Below are 19003 nucleotides of genomic sequence, written 5' to 3'. Positions count from 1 at the left end.
CATTTCCTCTTCGTAGGTTTTGAAGCTTCAAACTTCCATTTACGTCTGGACGAATTCGGAGAAGAAAACAACACATCCGACACGTCTTTCCCGTGACGGTCAAGAGCAGCCTGGGAATTGACAACAGGACTGTCTGAGGCGACGGCTGACCGAGGGTACGTACCTCTCACCCCCTTTCGGTCATCGACGTACCTTCTCCCTTGGTCCTGGGAGCTTGGTAGAGGTCTAGGCCTAGGGTAATGACAGGTTCGGTCAGTCGCCACCTCCACTGCACTAACACAAGCACTTTCACTTTCCTTACCTTTAAAGGCCTCCAGTTGTTCTTTAATGGCCTTCAACTCGGCAGCCAGGCTAGCGTACCGAGGGTCATCCGTAGATACGTAACCTGTAGGAGGTGCAGGAGTTACTAACTCAAGGGAAGGATCAACTTCCAAAGAGGAATCAATTATAGGTTCAATAGAAAAATCTACACTAAGTTCGTCTTCCTTACCACTAACAGACTTACCCTTAGACCTAGAAGCTCTCCTAAACTCTATTGAGCTCTAGTTTACGCACATAGCGCTTCATAATCAACCAATCTTTCTCATCCAAAACTTTACATTCCCCGCACCTATTATCAAGGGCACAAACAAAAACCCCTACAATTCGAACACACGGTGTGAGGGTCTACCGCCATTTTCGGTAGTCTCACCTTACATTCCTCATTCGCACAGACACGGTAATGACTCTTTTCACTCATAATGAAAACAGCAAAAAAGCTAAGAGAAAACAAAAAACACGATCGCCAAACCCCCAAATCAGAGTACTTCACCAAAATAGCAGACTGGTACACCGAGCAGGGAAAGCGAAGAAAAACTCTTAGTGACGGACCAAAGTGTTGTCGATCCGGCCGGCAGAGATGAACTGAAGAACAGAAAACGGGAATGATTCCTCCTACCACCCTTTAACGGGTGTTACCACCCAACCACCACAAGGCGGTTGCCACGTTTAGAAAAATTCTGCCGAAATAGAGATTATTAGCTATGTATATATAACTGCCAGGTAAGTTCTATTCATAAAAAGGTTGCTTCAAGGAGTTATGAAGATCTACACCTTGAAAACCAATACGTTCACACAGCCAGGATGCCACTTCTGCTAGTGGAAAAAGAAAAGGTTGTTTCAAGGAGTTATGAAGAGCTAGTCCTTCTTAACAACCGATACAACCAAACAGCCTGGACGTCAAGAAGAAAAGGTTGTTTTAAGGAAGAGTTATAAAGATCTAGTTTTTCTTGACAACCGATAATTTCACACAGCCTGAAGGTCACTTCTGCTGGTGGAAAAAGAAAAGGTTGTTTCAAGGAGTTATGAAGATCTAGTCCTTCATGACAACAGATACGTTCGGTTAGCTACCTCTTTCACTCGCATATCTGTGACTGAGCTTCACTTTGCTTGGAGGTAGGACTTCAAAGGGGGACTGGGTTAGAGGGCAAGTCTGTATAAATAGCTACAGGTTTGTATCGTCAGGAAAAATACAAATTATTCCAAATTTGTCATTCTTTCCATAACTGTAATACAAAATACAAAACTTTGCTATTTATAAGGGTTGTCTCACACTTTAAGAGAGTGGATGTCCCTACCAATATGACAAATTCGATGATAATTTGTATTTTTCCTAACTATACAAACCTTAGCTATTTATTAGGCGTATTACTTTCGGCGTAGCTGAAATGACGAGCTATTAAAGTTTAGCGAGGATTAACTACCTACACCGCTAGTTAGCGGGGGGTAGGGGAGGGCAGCTTGCTACCGCTCCCCCTCACACACCTGTGATTGAGCTAACTTTGCTTGGAGGTAGGACTTCAAGGGGGATAGGGCTGGTGGGAAAGTTTGTATAAATACCTAAGGTTTGTATAGTTAGGAAAAATACAAATTATCTACGATATTGGCACTTGTTCCGTAACTAGAATACAAACCACACTATTTATTTAGGGTGACTCACCCATTAGGAAGGGTGGACGTCCCTGCCAATTTGGCTTTTAACTTTACCCGGGGGCTCCTTATCTGAGTGTCAGTACTCAAAAATACGGAGTAGTATTAGTCTTAATACTAGGTATACAAGGGAGCATGGTTTACCTGCAGTGGTTTAAGGTCAGCTGTGCAGAGACCCTAGAATGCTGCTTTTCCCAAGAGAGGGGAGGATGAAGAAAAGAATAAGAGCCAATCAAGCCTTTTCATTCACGCAGACTAAAACCGGGTAACAATGCCCTCAACCTTCTGCTACTTGTCCAATAAGGAGCTTGAGGTCTTAAACCAGCTGTTGTGCAGCCACCACAGGACCGATAGAGAACGTATCGAGTCTCCGGTGGGTCACGTCTTGCAGGTAGTGGGATGTGAATGTGGTCTGAAGATTCCACACCCCAGCTTGAAGAACCTGTGTCACAGAGAAGTTTCTCTTGAATGCCAGAGACATAGCTACGCCCTTGACACCATGAGCTCTGGGGCGACGTGAAGGAAGAGGGTCTGGATTCAATGCATGGTCGATGACCTTGCAAATCCATGGTGGGATGGTGTTCTTGGTGACCCTCCTCTTGGTCCTTCCTGTGCTGACGAATAGTGCAGGCACAAAAGGACGGGCTGCGGCTCTTCTCTTAAGATACAGCCTCAAACTCCTCACCGGGCACAGTAAGAGATGGTCTGGGTCATCTGTTACAGAACAAAGACTTGAAAACCGGAAGGAGTCGAATCGTGGATCCGCTACTCCCGGGTTTTGAGTCTTAGCAATAAGCTCAGGGACGAAGCTGAATGTTACCTCTCCCCATCCCCTTGAATGGGCAATGTCGTATGAGAGACCATGAAGTTCACAGACTCGTTTGGCTGAAGCCAAAGCTAGCAGGAACACCGTCTTCCTAGTCAGGTGGTGATCTGTTGCCTGGCGTAATAGTTCATAGGGAGGTCTCTTAAGAGACCTGAGAACTCGAACCACGTTCCATGGGGGAGGTCTCACTTCAGACTGAGGACGTAAGTTCATAACTCCGTATGAGTAACGAAAGTTCTAGCGATGAAGAAATGTCCATTCCTTTCAGCCTAAAGGCGAGCCTTATGGCAAAGCGATAGCCTTTTACTGCCGAGACTGAAAGGCGCATTTCTTCACGCAAATACACGAGGAACTCCGCTATTGCTGGAATAGTGGCAACGAGAGGAGAGATACCACTTCCACGATACCAACCACAGAACACTTTCCACTTTGCCTGGTAAACTGCTGCTGATGACTTTTGTCTAGGCTGAATCTTAAGTACTTCCTTGAAGACTGATGGACTGGGATCTGGAAGTACGCGCCCTTTAGGTCCAGTGTACACATGAAGTCCTGAGGTCTTACCACTAGTCTGACCGTGTCTGCCGTCTCCACGCTGAACGTATTTTGTTTGACAAACTTGTTCTGGGCTGAGAGGTCGATGACTGGTCTCCAGCCTCCAGACGCCTTTCTTACAAGAAAGAGTCGACTGAAGAAGCCTGGGGACCCGTCGAGGACCTCTTGGAGAGTGCCCTTCTTCAACAGGGTCTGGATTTCTGCCCGAAGGGCCTGCCCTCTTGCCGATCCCATGGCAAGGGAGTCTGTTGACACTGGATTTCTGGTCAGGGGAGGGAGAGATGTTATGAACGGAATGCGATATCCTAGACAAATCACAGAGATTGTCCAGGGATCAGCCCCGGGTTGCTTCCACCTGTCTGAGCAACTTTGTAGGCCTCCCCCCACTGGTGGAGAAGCAGGGGGAGTGCCTATCCTAGCGTTTGTGGCCTCGGCTATTACAAGGATAGTGGCATCAAGAGGAGAGATATTCCTTCCACAACACCAACCACAAGAGATCATCCATTTAGCGTGGTACACTGAGGCTGAGAACTTGAAAGAATCTGGACATTCTCTCAGCAACTTGTTGTGAAAAGCCTCTGAGATAGGAGACATAGGATAGTCTCCAGGCGTGAAGTCGAAGCGACTGAACAGTCTTGTGAAAGTGTTTGCGTGTGGTTGGTTGTTTGAGTAGATCTGGTTGTGGAGGGAGTTCTCTCAGTAGATCTACTAGTAATTGCAGGAGGTATGGGAACCACTCTGTGTAATGCCATAGTGGAGCTACAAGAGTTATCATTAGAATTTTGGATGCTCTATTCTTGTTGAGTAACCTTCTCATCAGACAGAACGGGGGAAAGATTTACACATCGATGTTGTCCCACCATTGTTGAAATGTATCCTGCCATTGAGCCTGAGGGTCAGGGACTGGAGAACAGTAAAGCGGAAGCTTGCTATTCAAGAGTTGTCGCGAACAGGTCTACTGTCGGGGAACCCCACAAAGTCCGGACTTTGTTGGCAATCAGAGGATTCAAAGACCATTCAGAGCCTACTATCTGAGACGCTCGGCTCAGACTGTCCGCAAGCACATTCGTCCAGCCTGGAATGAAGCGAGCCGATAGACACACTGAATGTTCTTTTCACCATCTGAGAATCTCTACTGCAAGAAGACAAAGAGGCTGCAAAAAAGTAACACCTTGTTTGTTTATGTAAGCCACCACAAGGGTGTTGTTGCTCACCAACACCACGGAGTGAGCTGCCAGCAACTGTTGGAGCTGATGAAGAGCTACGTATGCTGCTCTCATCTCTAGAGGGTTTATATGTTAATACCTTTCGGACTCAGACCAAAGGCTGGAGATTGTGGGATGCAACAAGTGGGCCGGCCCCCCTCCTCCTTTTGATGCATTTGTTCCTGAGTGATTGTAACTTGAATGTCCAGAGCATTAAATTGTTGGTTCCACACAGACTTCAGCTGCCACTGCAGGTATCTTATCCTGAGGCTGCTGTTTGGAATTAGACGGAGAGAGGTTAGGTGACCTAACACACACAACCATTGTTGAGCTGTCTGAGGAAGGGTGATGCCACTTCTCTCAGCCTGTGTACTCTTTCGTCTGATGGGAAGACTTTCTGTTGGACGGTGTCTCATGATCATACTGATGTATACCAGTCTCTTGAGATGGAAGCAGTGATGACTTCTCGAGATTTATCAAGATACCCAGATCCTGACAAAACACTAGAAGCATGTCTCGGTGACGAAGAAGGGTTGGCTCCAAGTCGGCCAGAACCAGCCAGTCGTCGAGACACCTGAGGAGACGAATGCCGTTCTTGTGAGCTCAAGATGACACTAGGGTGAACACCCTGGTAAAAATCTGAGGTGCTGTCACGAGACCGAAACAAAGAAACTTAAACTGGTATATCTTGCCCTAGTGTATGAATCTAAGATACTTTCTGGAAGACGGATGGATTGGGATCTGGAAGTAAGCATCCTTGAGATCCAGTGTGGACTTGAAATCCCTCAGTTGAACTGCCTGGATGACTATATCTGCCATCTCCATCCTGAACGGAGTCTGTTGAACAAACTAGTTCAGGGGAGAGAGATCGATGATTGGTCTCCAGACGCCTGTTCACAAGAAAATTTCGAGGGTAAAAGCCTGGAGACCCGTCCACAACCTCTGGGAGTGCCCTTCTGCAGCATGGTCTGGACTTCGGCAGATCCTTTCGCATAGAAGTTTCTCGGGACTGGATCCAAAGTCAGAAGAGGGTGAGATTGAATGAACGGGACGCAATAACCTATGGCGATCAACTCGATCATCTATGGATCTGCCCCGTGATACTGTCACTTCTGCCAGATGCACTGCAGTCATCCTCCCACAGGTGGTCGGTTAAGATGATTGACGTTCCTATAGGGGCTGACCTCCTCGGCTACTCCCTCTAACTACCAGGTAAGTATATCTAAAAATTAATTTTATAATAAAAATACCATTTTTAAATATGTAACTTCCCTGGTAGTTACATATATATATATAGCTGATTGACACCATTGGTGGCGGGTAGAAAACCTCATCCCATCGGGAATTCGTATAATTATTAATAGCTACAATTAGTAGTACCAATAATCTGGTTCTTACCTGATAAGGAAGCTGGCTTTAAAGTTATCCTGCCTCATTTCGCCTGCATTCCTTAAGAGACTCAGCGATCCACCCAGGGGGCTGTAAAAGTCTCTGTGGGGCTGCCACAAGGTCCTTGACCTTACCGTGGCTACACCTCCACCCTTGCAAACCTGGCATAGCCATGGATATTGAAACTGACCACCTACTCCAAAATTTAAAAACACACACCATAAAAAACTAACTTTACTTGCATCCCAGACTGTAGAAGGCTGCAACAACCTTCACAGACAATCTGTGAACACAAGTACAAGAGAAAAGGCAAGGGTATATATAAAAAAGGTTAAAGAGAAGAGGCAGTAGACCCTTCTCCAACTATGACGCCGGAGGTAACGTACAGACCCAGGGAACAGCAATCCTCACACTGGGTCTGGACATCTTTGAGGTAACAGTCTGCGAAGATTGATTTACTTCACCAGAAAGTAGCCTCCAGAATTGACTTCATTGACTTATTGTGCTTGTAAGCCATAGAAGTTGCAACAGCTCTAACCTCATGTGGTTTCACCGATTGGGAAACTCCTTTCCTCACAATTCTGGTGAGCTTCCCTTATCAAATCCTTGATGAAAAAAGCTAGAGCATTCTTTGATAACGGCAAAGAGGGTTTTTTAACTGAGCACCAGAGGTTGTCTGTTTGACCTCTCAGGTTTTTAGACGTGTGCAGATAAAATTTCAGAGCTCTCACTGGACAAAGGCCTCTCTCCTTCTCCTGTCCAACCAAGTGAGATAGCCCTGGGATGGTAAAAGATCTAGGCCAAGGTTGAGAAGGATTCTCATTTTTCGCGAGAAAGCCCAGCTGAAGGGAGCAAACAGCATTGTCCCCATTAAAGCCCACCTTCTTGCTGATGACTTGTGACTCTCCTACCCTTTTTGCTGTAGCAAATGCAACTAGGAAAAGTCTTTTTGGTAAGATCCTTCCAAGACGCCTTATCCAAGGGCTCAAACCTTCTTGAGGTTAAAAAGGCAAGGACTACATCCAGGTTCCAAGAGGGGGTTGGATTGTCCTTTCTCTTAGTCGTCTCCAAAGATCTAATGAGATCTGAGAGATCCTTTTACCTGACACGTCAATGTGTCGGTGACGAAAGACAGAGGCTAGCATGCTGCGGTAACCCTTGATGGTAGGCACAGCCAGCTTCTCTTTTGTTCGCAGATACAACAGAAAATCTACTATATTGGCTACAGAGGTACTGGTAGAGGCAAGTTTGTTATTCCTGTACCATACTCTAAATATGTCCCACTTGGATTGGTAAACCCTAATAGTGGATGTCCTTCTAGCCCTGGCGATAGCTCGTGCAGCCTCCCTTGAAAAACCCTTCGCTCTTGCCAGCTTTTTGATAGTTGAAAGGCAGTCAAATTGAGAGAGAGGAGATTCTGATGGTACCTCTATAAGTGAGGCTGTTTGAGTAGATCGCTCCGATTTGGTAATGTTCAGGGGGTATCTACCAGCCATTCCATCATCTCCGCAACCCAAGGTCTCATGGGCCAAAAGGGAGCTATCAAGGTCATGCGGGCGTTGGGCGATTCCCTGAACTTTTTCAGGACTTTGTCCAGGATCTTGAATGGAGGAAAAGTGTACACGTTTAGACCCTCCCAGTTCAAAAGAAAAGCGTCCACTGCGGCTGCTTCCTGGTCTGGGACTGGGGAGCAAAATAACGGCAACCTCTTTGTTATTTGTGTGGCGAAGAGGTCTATCGAGGGTTGACCCCCACAACATCCAAAGGCTGGTGCACACCTCGTGATGTAGGGTCCACTCTGTAGTTAGTAGAACTTGCCTTCTTCTGCTGAGAAGATCCGCCCTGACGTTTTTCTCCCCTTCTATGAAACGAGTGATCAGGGTTATGTCCCTCGCTTTCGCCCACAGAAGTAGATCTCTCGCACCCTCGTAAAGTGAGTCCGAATGAGTGCCTCCCTGCTTTTTGATGTAAGCCAACGCAGTGGCGTTGTCTGCGTTAATCTGAACCAATCTCCCTCGGACTTCCTTCTGAAAATGAATGAGGGCTAGGTGAATGGCCACTAGCTCTTTGATATTTATGTGCCATTTCCTCTGAGACTCTACCCACAGACCCGAGATCTCAGCCTTCCCGAGTGTTGCACCCCACCCCATGTCTGAGGCTTCGCAGTACAACACTAGGTCGGGGTTCCTCTGATACAGTTCTAGGCCTTCCTGGAGTTTGTTGACATTGTCCCACCAACTCAAGTGATTCCTGATCCCCAGAGGGATCGGCATCCACTTTTCCCGACTTTGACCTCTCGTCGAAAACTTTGCCAGATGAAATTGAAGAGGCCGTAGATGAAGTCTTCCCAGGGAAACGAACTGTTCGATCGATGAGAAGGTGCCCAGGAGACTCATCTAATCTCTCAGCGAGCAGGACCGTAAGTCATGGAAATGTCGCACCTTTACTAGGCAATCTAGAATGCGTTTCGGGGCTGGGAAAAGCCCGAAAAACCGCTGAGTGAATTCTTATCCCCAGATAAATGATATTCTGTGAAGGTGTTAGTTGAGATTTGGCCAGGTTCACCATCAGACCTAACTGTTGCGTTGAAGACATTGTCACTTGAAGAGCCTCCAGACACTTTTCTTGTGATTCTGCTCTGAGTAGCCAGTCGTCCAGGTACAAAGAAATCCTTACTCCCTTTAGGTGAAGCCAGCGAGCCACGTTGGCCACCACTCGGGTAAAAACGTAGGGAGCCGTGCTCAGTCCAAAACAGGGTGCTTTGAATTGATAAGTGGTCTTGAGGAACACGAACCTTAGAAATTTTTTGTGGTTCGGGTGTATCGGGATATGGAAACACGCGTCCTGCAGATCCAATGACACCATCCAGTCTCCCTGTCTGGTGCCTGGAAGAACTGACGCTGAAGTTTCCATGGCAAATTCTACTTTGCTGACGAACTTGTTCAAGGGACTGACGTCCAGAACAGGTCTCCATCCCCCCGAGCTTTTCGGAACTAGGAAAAGACTGTTGTAAAACCCCTCCGAGGAGGTGTCCTCTACCACTTCTATGGCTGATTTCGACAGCATAGGGTTGACTTGCTCTTGAAGAGCTGCTACCTTGTTCCCTGAGTAGGTTGTTGTCAACTCTAAGGGTTTCGACAACATGGGAGGCATTCTCAGGAAGGGGATCTTGTATCCCTCCTTGAGGACATTGATTGTCCAGATGTCCACCCCCCTTTGGCTACACTCTCGCCAAAAGTGGGATAGCCTGGCTCCCACTAGTGTCTGGAGGTTGCATGTCTCATTTTCTTGATTTGGGTTGCTGTCTTGGGAATCTGCGAGCTTGACCTCCAGCAGCAATTCTCTAGTTCCCCTTGAAGGGGCTTTCCCACGAAAGGGCTGGCGAGTGGGAGGAGTCTCCTTTTGTTTCCTTGCTAAAAAAAAACTAGCCGGGAGGAATTTCTTAGCAGTCCTAGAGATAAGATCTTGCGTAGCCTGTTGTGCCAGAGCTGCCGACAAGTCTTTCACTAAGTCCGGAGCGAAAAGATGATTACCCAAAGGAGCAAACAAAAGTTTAGATCTCTGAACAAGGGTCAAACCTGACGATAAGAATTAACATAGCATAGCCCTCTTTTTAAGAACTCCTGCCGTGAAAAGGGCGGAAAGTTCGACGGAGCCATCCCTCACGACAGGCAATCAGATGCATCTGAGACTCGTTCTTAGGGTCTGTGGCCTCTGCGAGAGCTCCGAGAGTCCAGTCCATAAGGCTGAAGACTTCTATTGTCCTAAAAATGCCTTTCAGCAGATGGTCCATCTCAGAAGTGGACCACATAATCTTCGGTTTGTTCATGGCTGACCTGCGTGAGGCGTCAACAAGTCTGGAGAAGTCTCCCTGGGAGGAGGCAGGAACTCCCAAACTGAGAACTTCCCCAGTCTCATACCACACACTAGATCTGGAGGCCAGTCTAGTCGGTAGAAAGGAAAAGTTGGCCTTCCCTAGATCTTTTCTTTGGACGTCCATTGGTTGAGAGTTGAGAAAGCTCTCTTAACTGATCTAGCAAGAACCATCTTCTTGAAGGAGGAAGGTTTTCGGGGTCTGCCCTTCAAAACTGAGAGGGCGGGCTCTGAGGCATAGGCTGAGTAAAGTCCTCTGGATACAGTGATGTTAGAACCGTCAGTAACTTTTTAAGGTCAGCTGCCTGCAGCGTATCCTGTGATTCCTCCTCTAAAACTTTGGCTAAGGGAATATCGATCTCCTGAATCGAATGGGTTGGAGACAAAACCGCATCATCCTGCTGTGATGGAACATCGTGTAGGATACCATCCAGTTGCGAGGAAGCATCTCGCTTGCGTCCCGCATGTCTCGAGGGAGAGACAAGTTCAAGTGCTTCCAGCATAAGTCCATCATGCTGTAAGGAAGCATCAACATCGTGACCCGCATGCTGCGAGGGTAATTCCTGCTCACGTGCGTCCTGCATGCTATATGTTAATTGCGCGTCCAGAATGTCGTGAAGGAGAGACAACTACTTGTCTATCATGCTGCGAGGACAAGTCCTGACTGCATGCGTCCAGATTGCTGCATGCATCCATGTTGCCGTGAGGTTCCAACGCGCTGCATGTGTCCCGCATGCTGTATGTTTACAGTGTGACGCGAGGAAGCGTTAGTAGCGCGTCCAGCATGTCGCGAAGGAGAGACAACTGCTTGTCTATCATGTTGTGGGGACAAATCCCGACTGCATGCGTCCAGCATACGTACAGACTGTTGCATGCGTCCAGGTTGCCGTGAGCTTCCAGCGTGTTGTATGCATCCAGCATGCCGCGAAGGAGAGTCCAGACCCTTGTCGCTTCCCGTAACGCGTCCCGAACACTGCGAGGGAGCGTTGCTGAGCGCAGGAGAAATTTACTGCCTGATAACGCCTTGATTAGCGGCAGCTCCTTTCCCTGGTCTGTTGATGTCTTTTGGTTCTTTTAAACGAGACTCCTCTGTTCGAGAACTGTATGCGTCAAACAGGGACGAAATCGACCTCTTCAGCTCAGACAGACCTGACACTTGCGGTGCGTTTTGCGCGCGTCCAGACTGCTGTGAGGGAGCGTCGCGATTCTTATCGCTAGCTGAACTGTATACCGATCGCTGCAAGGGATCGTCAACTGTAGTAGGGTGACCACCAGGGGAAAGTCCTTGCGACATTTCCCAATCTGGGGGAGGAGAAGCGTGTATAGAAGTAAACTGAGCACCTTCTTCCTCCAACGAACTATGTGCCATACGCAAGTGTTTTGGCACTGACAAGTCGTCTTCTACCGCAAGGAAAACCTCCGGTGAGCTCCAGTTACTGCAGGATGGTTTAGCAGGAGACATATGTCTCTTGAGAGGCCTTGAACGCAGTGGTTGGCACCAACCACGTCGCGGGTTTGCGTCATCCGAAAAGGACGCACACTTCCTTACCTCGCCTTTCCAGTGGTGAGGGGGAGCGACCTGGGGATCGTCAACAGGATTGCTTGAGGGGACGTCTGTTTGCTGATTAAGGTCTGACATATCCTTTCGCCTTTCGACATTCCTTCTCCCAGGGGTTGGGGAGCATGGAAGAGGTCCCGAGCTGGGATTATGACGGACACGAACAAACGCACCCTCCACTTCACTGTCACTATTCACAAGCTTGCTTTGCAAGCCACGCACTGCCCCCCACATAACTTCTTTTTCCGAAGTCAGGGAACGAACCTGTGCACCTAAGGCTGAAATAGCAGCCATCACATCCTTTAAAGAAGGTTCACTAGAAGATCTATTTGAAAGAACACTGGTCGATCTAGCTCTTGTAAGTCTATCCTTCTCTAGTCGCTTGACATAGCGATCAAACACATTCCAATCTGAATCAGACAAAGACCGGCATTCAACACATCTATTACTAAAAGTACAAACCTAACCTCTGCAACCATTACATATTGAGTGAGGATCAACAGAGGCCTTGGGCATAGGAGTCTTGCATCCTCTAACACACTTTCTTATTGAGTCAGCCATTTTGTAATCAGAAAACAAGTCCAGGTCAAAATCCAACAAAATCAATCTAAATCTATAGTGAAAAGTCAAAAGAATATCCAAAAATAAGCAGCGAAAGCCATTAAAAATAATCAGACAAAAGGTACTTCACCAAATTGTAGATTAAAGTAATATCAGCGAAACGAATTTCCTAGGTGTTGACTCGATCAACGGCAGGGAATTTCTGAGGAATGTTGGGAATGGTTCTGGTAACCTATGAGAGATGGCGCTCATGTATGACCACCTACTGTCATGGCGGCGATTGCCGCGAAATTTGAATTTCTGCCGTGCGCGCGACAAAACGCGGGATTTAAGCTATATACTGTATATGTAACTACCAGGGAAGTTACATATTTAAAAACTTCCTTTTTAACACAAAAGGAGGTGGTAAAGATCACGAGGAGGATCCTGGCCTCAAGGAACTAGATGCTCCAGCTGAGTGATAGCTTTCTTTCTGGTGGCTGTCAGGCCTTCAGACCAGGGCAGAGCTGCACTATTCTTAGGGGGGCTTTGGGTTCCGAAGATCTTGTCTAGAACCATTTATTTCCTTTCTTGGGTGGTCGTACCAAGAGTAGACAGCCTATTGACAGCCCTCTTACAAGAGAGGACCTGCCAGAGGGTATGCTCTGACTCTCTTCTCTCTTGTTACAAGTGAAAATTTGGACCAGCTGCCCTCCGAAGATATTCGTCATCGGTATCGATTGGATCGTATACCTCCAGGCTCACATCCAGAGCTTGGGGTAGGTCAGGGTCATCGACTGGGTTGTGAGAGGGACCTAACGCAGGGGACTTCCTGTCTGCCTCTGTCAAACGTGATTCCCTTGCCTTAGCGTTCTTAGGTTTGGTCTTGGTGTCCTTAGATTCCCTTCTTGCAGGAAAGAGTTTCTCCATGATGTTGGAGGGACGAACTTATGACGGTTTCGGGACACCAGTTACAGAAGCTTTAGCTACAGGAGACAAAGGCTCTTCCTCTGCTGGAGGTAAGGATATAAGACATTGGTCTGGAGGTACTACCTCAATTTCTTGATGGTTGAAGGGATGGACAGTAACCTCCCTGGGAGAGCCAATGTCCCTGCTCTTCCTAGGGTGGATGGGATCGGCGTGCAGTGGAGTTATGCCTCTCATCTTCCTCTTCTGTCGCTTCGTCTAGATCTCCTTCGCCTTAACTGGAGTAAAGGGAAGGTTCTCAAGAGGATCTGTGACTGTAGGCATCTCGGCACTAGCTTGAGATGGGGAGGATTGTCATGCCTTGTCTGACAAAGGTTTCCTTCTGGGGGTCCGAACTCTCATGCGACATACTCCAAGTGACTCTAGGGAATCCGAGGAGCAGCCCCGACTGGAGCAGTTGGGGGCTGTGGCGGTAGAGAAGCCACGCACAAGGACTTCTTCAGGGTAGTCAGAAAGGCACCAAGCCATGAAGGGAGCTCAACACCCTTCCATAAGTCCAGGGTTTCCCTAGGAAATCCAGGAGGAGGAGGAGAACGTCATCTGGGAGGAACCACAAAAGGAGCCTAGGTTGACATAGGAGAGAACCTCTGACGCAAAAGATGCACCTTCGTCAACTGGAAGTCACAAATTGGAGTTCGTTGACGGGTATGCTAGTTCGGAGAAACAGGTAAAACCATGACGAGAAGGATCCTTCAAAGAGGAGTGCCACGACGACGAAGCTGAGGAGCCAAAGAAGTGTATTCACCGAAGGAGGAGCACCTCTAAGGTGAAGCAGCAGACGAGCACGTTGGGGTTGGCGACCACGGTGACGATCCTGCGCAAGAGTATCAGCAGCAGGACTCTAAAGAGGAGTCTCTACGAGTGGCCTCTCGCAAATGAGAGGTGACCACTTGCAGGAGACATGCCTTGGACTTTGCTCCGGCCCCGAAGGACGGACAGAAAGGGGGGAAGTGCAGTCCTCGGCAGCGGCAGAAGAAGCATAGGGCGAGGCAGGAACAGAGTCTGCTGGCAGGGCAGCAGACGAATCCTCAGACACCGCCACATCGACCATGGTCAAAGAATCCACTTCCGATGTCAACGAACGCAAACCAGCAGCCCGATGAAGCAGTTGCAGCAACACCTCCTTGGAAGGCCGGCTGGGCAAATCCAGGGACGGCCAAACCTGTAAAAAGGGAGAGCAGGGGCTGCTTTGTTAGGGGAAGCAACACAATATCTCGAGGACCGAGGTTGTCCAGGAGTTAAATGGCCTGCGCTACTACTCGACAGTTCCCAGGAGGAAACTGTTCGACCAGGAGCTTCGGAGGAAGATCGGGAAGCGGAAGAAGCCTTAGTTTTCTTCAGCTTCGATGAACCCTTCAAAGGAGAAGAAACCCGCTTAGCCTTCTTTCACTGTCACCCAAACCTTTCCTACTGGCAGCCAGACCACCCACGATATTCAATACTTATTACTCTCATCACAACGCTGGCCCCTGCAAGCTGGACAAAAACGGTGGGGATCAGCGTCCTCAGAAACATAAAGGTACCACAGGAGTGGCCCTCGGGACCAGGGCAGGTAGGCATGGCTGGCAGGAAGGCACAGACGCACACACACACTGGAAAAAAAAGATGAAAAAGCAATGATAAATGGGAGTACAAAAACAGGTGAGGAGGAGGAACGGTAACAACCATTCTTCATCCGAGTCAAAAGCAAAGTGAAGCACAGTCACCGGTGTGTGAGTGAGAAGGGTAGCTTACTAACCCCGCTACCCCCTGCAAACTAGCGGGATGGGTAGTTAACCCACCCTAAATTCTAATGGCTCGTCCTTTCAGCTTTGCCAAAAGTAATACCCCTATAAATTCCACCCAAAAGCCCAGTCTCCACTCGGATACCTCATAACGAAAACCCATAAATGGGTGGCTTACCAAATATTCATGGTCAGAAAAGGAAAAAGTAAGGTAACCAGTGGAAAATATTTGGTTCATGTATTTGGCTATAAATTAAGGTTAATTTATGATACTAGAATTTCAAGCTAAACTGGAATTTTTTGTAAGAAATGGATAAGTGTTGGCTAGTTTGGTATTTTTCTCAGTATGATTAATGGGGGTGGGGCAAAATAACTTACTTATCGCTCAACTAAAATGTGAAATTGATTTCAAAGTTCATTGTTTACATTTGGGAGACTGATGGTGGGTTATTGCGCATGCGTTGGTTTCAATTAAGAGCTTACAAGTACTTATGCATGAGTTCCTGGATGTACTTTTACAACACCCATCCCCCAAACCCCCTTTCTCTTCACCAGCACGACCACAATCTGGTCCAGGTGTCTTGTAAAAGACAGAGGGAAATTACATGATTGTTTATAAGAAAAATGTGAGGTATCTGAGTTTTTGTAAATTAGTCACCATTATATCAGAGGGGCAGTGCCAGTGCTCACACCATCTACAGAGGACCATTAACCTTTGATCTCCAATTACTGTAATTATGCCTAATTATAATAGTTTAATAGTGGCCCACATGGCTGTACGGCTTGCCAAAACAAAGGAGCAGTGAAACCGTTTAATAAGTGTTTATTGTGATCAGAAATACGATATGATACTCGTTTTGCGATTTTCAAAATAATATTATGATTTAGTGTTACCTTGCAGGGAGTGACATTATTTAAGAAAAAACACGTGATTGGGACTTAGTCTTAAGGTTAAGGATATGGTAGTTTAAAGCCGGCCAAACACGCAGAGGACTGATCGTACGGATTGTGCTTAACGACTGAAGCGGTGCTCCAGCCCTGTGAGAAATGCCCACACACGCTGCCAATCGCAACGGGTTTTGCCTGTCCAGACAAATATTGCTGACAGGATGAGAGGACAGGCTAGTCATGCCAGGTTTGTCCTGTTTACCGCGCATGCATGTCAAGAATTGGCGCGAACAAACCAATTACAGTCAAATCAGCATGCCAGTCCTCTGTGTGTATGGCCTGCTAAAGGGAGGAGTCACAGGAGATGAGTAACCCCTACCAGTAGGCAAGTAAGGATACTAAAGTCTAAGGGAGGTAGGTAAGTAGGTAAGGGCAAGGCAGTGCAAAAGGTGGTTAGGTAAGGATATGGCAGTCTAAAGGGGGTTGCAGGGGGGCAAAGCCCCTGCCAGTAGGTTAGGACATGGCTTCTAGGTTACACCAGGTGGAGAACTTTAGGTTAGCTGCTGTTTTTGTGTTAGTTTCCCTTTTAAATGTGACTTTTTATTCATAACTTTAGAAATTGTGGCACTTTGCTGCCACTTACACTACAGTAACCACATATTGGGGTCAATGTAGTTTATCGGGACATGTCGATATCTTTCTTATTACTAGCCCAATGTTTTTTCCTTATGGGCAAGATATGCTTTACTATGATCCGATATACCATATGAAGTTATTTTATATTTTCTAAGTTTAGCCCAAGAAGGGGGTCCGGGCCTTGCCCAGGGGTTGTAACCTGGGAACTACTAGGTTCGGTTAAGTTGGGTTTGTATAATAGCGACAGTGGTTCCCCGTTAGGTCATTAGGAAGGTAAGGACACGGCTTGTAGGTCAGGTTAGGGGGGGGGGGGAAGTTTGGGTTAGTTGTCGTCCATTTTTCTCGGCGTGTCCCCATAAACTACAAAGGCTCCTCACTCTTACTTGGCATTTTCCCAACCGTAAACCCATTTCCCACTGAGGTCCCCAATAGTTTTCTTTCATTTAAGGGGGTCCAAAAGTTAAGACGGGTAGTTTGCCGCAATAATCATGGTCAGAAATGTAGAAAACATAAAATAGCAAGTAGGAAAAATATAGGGTTCATGTATTTATCTAGAAATTAAAGTATCCTATATCTAAATACTAAATTCTCATAAATTTAAGAGATCAATACAGTATCTGATGTGTTGTCAAAGGTAACCAGAGCTCCACCAGTACGCTTATTTATTATGGGATAGTGTCTTTAGTTATCAGGGCCTTCAGCTCATACAAACCCTGTACCTTCCCTTTAATTACGAAGACCTAACCTAACCTATGGTCCAGTGTTTCTTTTTTGTGGGACTTGTGAACTTCTCAGTGGTGTACAGGAAAAATTCTATCCAATTAAAATAAATACCAAGTGATATATCAGAATTTTTATTAGGGAATTATACCACAAAGTCCTTATGACGAGTGAAACCATGTCGTGACTAACCTTTTCCTCAGAATTAGTCTGGCCTACTGTCACTGTGCCTTTAGGTAGGTGGCCGAACAAAATAAAACACCTGATGCAGACTACCACTGGCCATCTCAATGGGAACAACCTACAGACAAGAAATTAGCTGAATCGAACCATCGTAATTGACCTCCGTCGCCTTTGCTGTAGACTGGTGTTGAAGGTGACAAACCCCGAAATCAAAGTGAACGTACGTGGGAGATTTGACAACTAGCCTGTGAACCCAACAGTACACTTCCACAGTTAATTTCAGAAACTACACAAACAAGTTTGACCAACACTGACTCAGTAATGTTGACTTTCGCTCTCGACATTGCATTCCACAGGCCTAAGGTGATCAATGACAACTTTAATTTCTGGTTTTCCTCGACACCACAGAAAACATGTTCCGCTTTTGCATTATGACATCTTTCCACACTTGAAATAACTACAAAAACCAACTTAACAGAACATTTTCAGTAGAAATGAAATGAGAGAGAGAGACTTACGATGAGGTTAGACTTCTGGATGTATAAAATAAATCAAATAGTAAAATATAGACTTCCTTTCGCCATTATTTTTCTCTCTTCCCTAACCTCTAGCAGTGAACACCCAAGTCTTTGAAACGTTCATATTGTAAAAACATATGTCTCATATATCGATAATTGTAACATTCATGGAGCCACAAGAAGTAATTTCACGTTTTACAATAAATAAAATTATATGGTAAAAATTATCAATAACACAGTGCCAAAATAGAATTCCTATTTTCCCCTCCATGTTATTAGTTGAAAATTGTTGGAACTCCTTGGGAATGCTAACCCGTCCCATAATGCTTAAGTATATGGGACTTCAGACCGGACTTTTCAAACACAATAGTAATATTTTATAGCTAAAATGTTAGCGACAAAATAAATGAAATACCATAGGCACTTCGGGTAAAATTGTGTATCCTTGTTCGCGAGCCTTTTACGCGAATTGTAAACATTCCACATAACTTCATGATCGAAATTTACTTCGGCTTCCTCCATAACCTTTGACCTTACACAGGATTTTTGTCATGGGGACCTACAAGAATCTGCAAATTGCTTTATGGTCATCTTAAAGTCATAAAAACTGATAAGAAACACATATATTTACTTTTCACGGAGTGAAGCACGAACAAGGACAAAGTGTTATAAAGAAAAACTTGCGTAGTCCAAGGGAAAACTGACAATCTTGTGCACAAAATGTATTCTTGACCTAGTAGCCATACTCAAACTTCCTTGTGACCCATCGGTGACTATTAGCGGAATTTAGGTTTTTGTCTAATCGATTGATAAAACTTACAGCTATGTTAATTCTGTCCTTAAAAGCACCCATTCACTGCAGGTCGCAATAGCTTTCCAAGGTCACCAATCTCACCTGCGAAGCAGGCCAGGATAAAAATACTATCCAAGAAATTCGAAAATTCTTAACAAAATTTATCTAACCTTTTTTATTATTGGTGATCAACATTGGTTCTTATTTCTACGATAAATATTATGACGATGTAAAATTGCTCGACTGACATGAGTACGGAATTTGGATTTGAATTGAACAAAAGGTTTCATGAACAAACTGGTCTTGTAATAAAGACAAAAACTATACGTACATTTCACTATAAGTTATGTCAGACAGCCTTTGTGTACTTATGTATGATATGATCATAAGCATTCACTATCCTTTACTCATGTTAAGACGTCGCCCAGTGAAAATGTGCTTCGCGGAGCTCTGGGCTGTATTTTAGCTCAAATTTCTCATTTGTGAAATCTTTGAAAAATATTGGTTAACCTCATGGAGAGACTAAAGTGGGAAGTAAAAGTACATTATGGCAGGTTGCCCCCACCCCCACCCACAGGTGGATCCGCGAGGGGAGACTTTATAAGGTGGATAGAAGGTTCTACCACAAAAAGGGTGTGTTTAT

At 46.1% G+C, this 19003-nt stretch overlaps 1 protein-coding gene across 5 annotated transcripts in view; it reads right to left on the bottom strand.

Annotated features, from left to right (window-relative positions):
- LOC137654653 (E3 ubiquitin-protein ligase Arkadia-like) overlaps positions 1-18076 on the bottom strand; it is a 57961-nt gene extending 39885 nt beyond the window's left edge. For 2 of the 5 annotated variants that reach the window (XM_068388482.1, XM_068388492.1), the window contains exon 1: positions 17983-18076. In XM_068388482.1, coding sequence (XP_068244583.1) covers positions 17983-18061 — 79 coding nt within the window. In that variant the 5' untranslated portion in view covers positions 18062-18076. Of the gene's footprint in view, positions 1-17058; positions 17301-17364; positions 17414-17567; positions 17835-17982 lie in introns of those variants that run through there. The other 3 variants (XM_068388510.1, XM_068388501.1, XM_068388519.1) reach the window with 3 other exon arrangements.
- Positions 18077-19003: the final 927 nt, after the last annotated feature.

Source organism: Palaemon carinicauda, chromosome 1 (assembly GCF_036898095.1).
Source record: "Palaemon carinicauda isolate YSFRI2023 chromosome 1, ASM3689809v2, whole genome shotgun sequence".
NCBI lineage: Eukaryota > Metazoa > Arthropoda > Malacostraca > Decapoda > Palaemonidae > Palaemon > Palaemon carinicauda.
The sequence above is the reverse complement of the archived record's forward strand: the minus strand, read 5'-3'. Positions and strand labels throughout refer to the sequence as shown.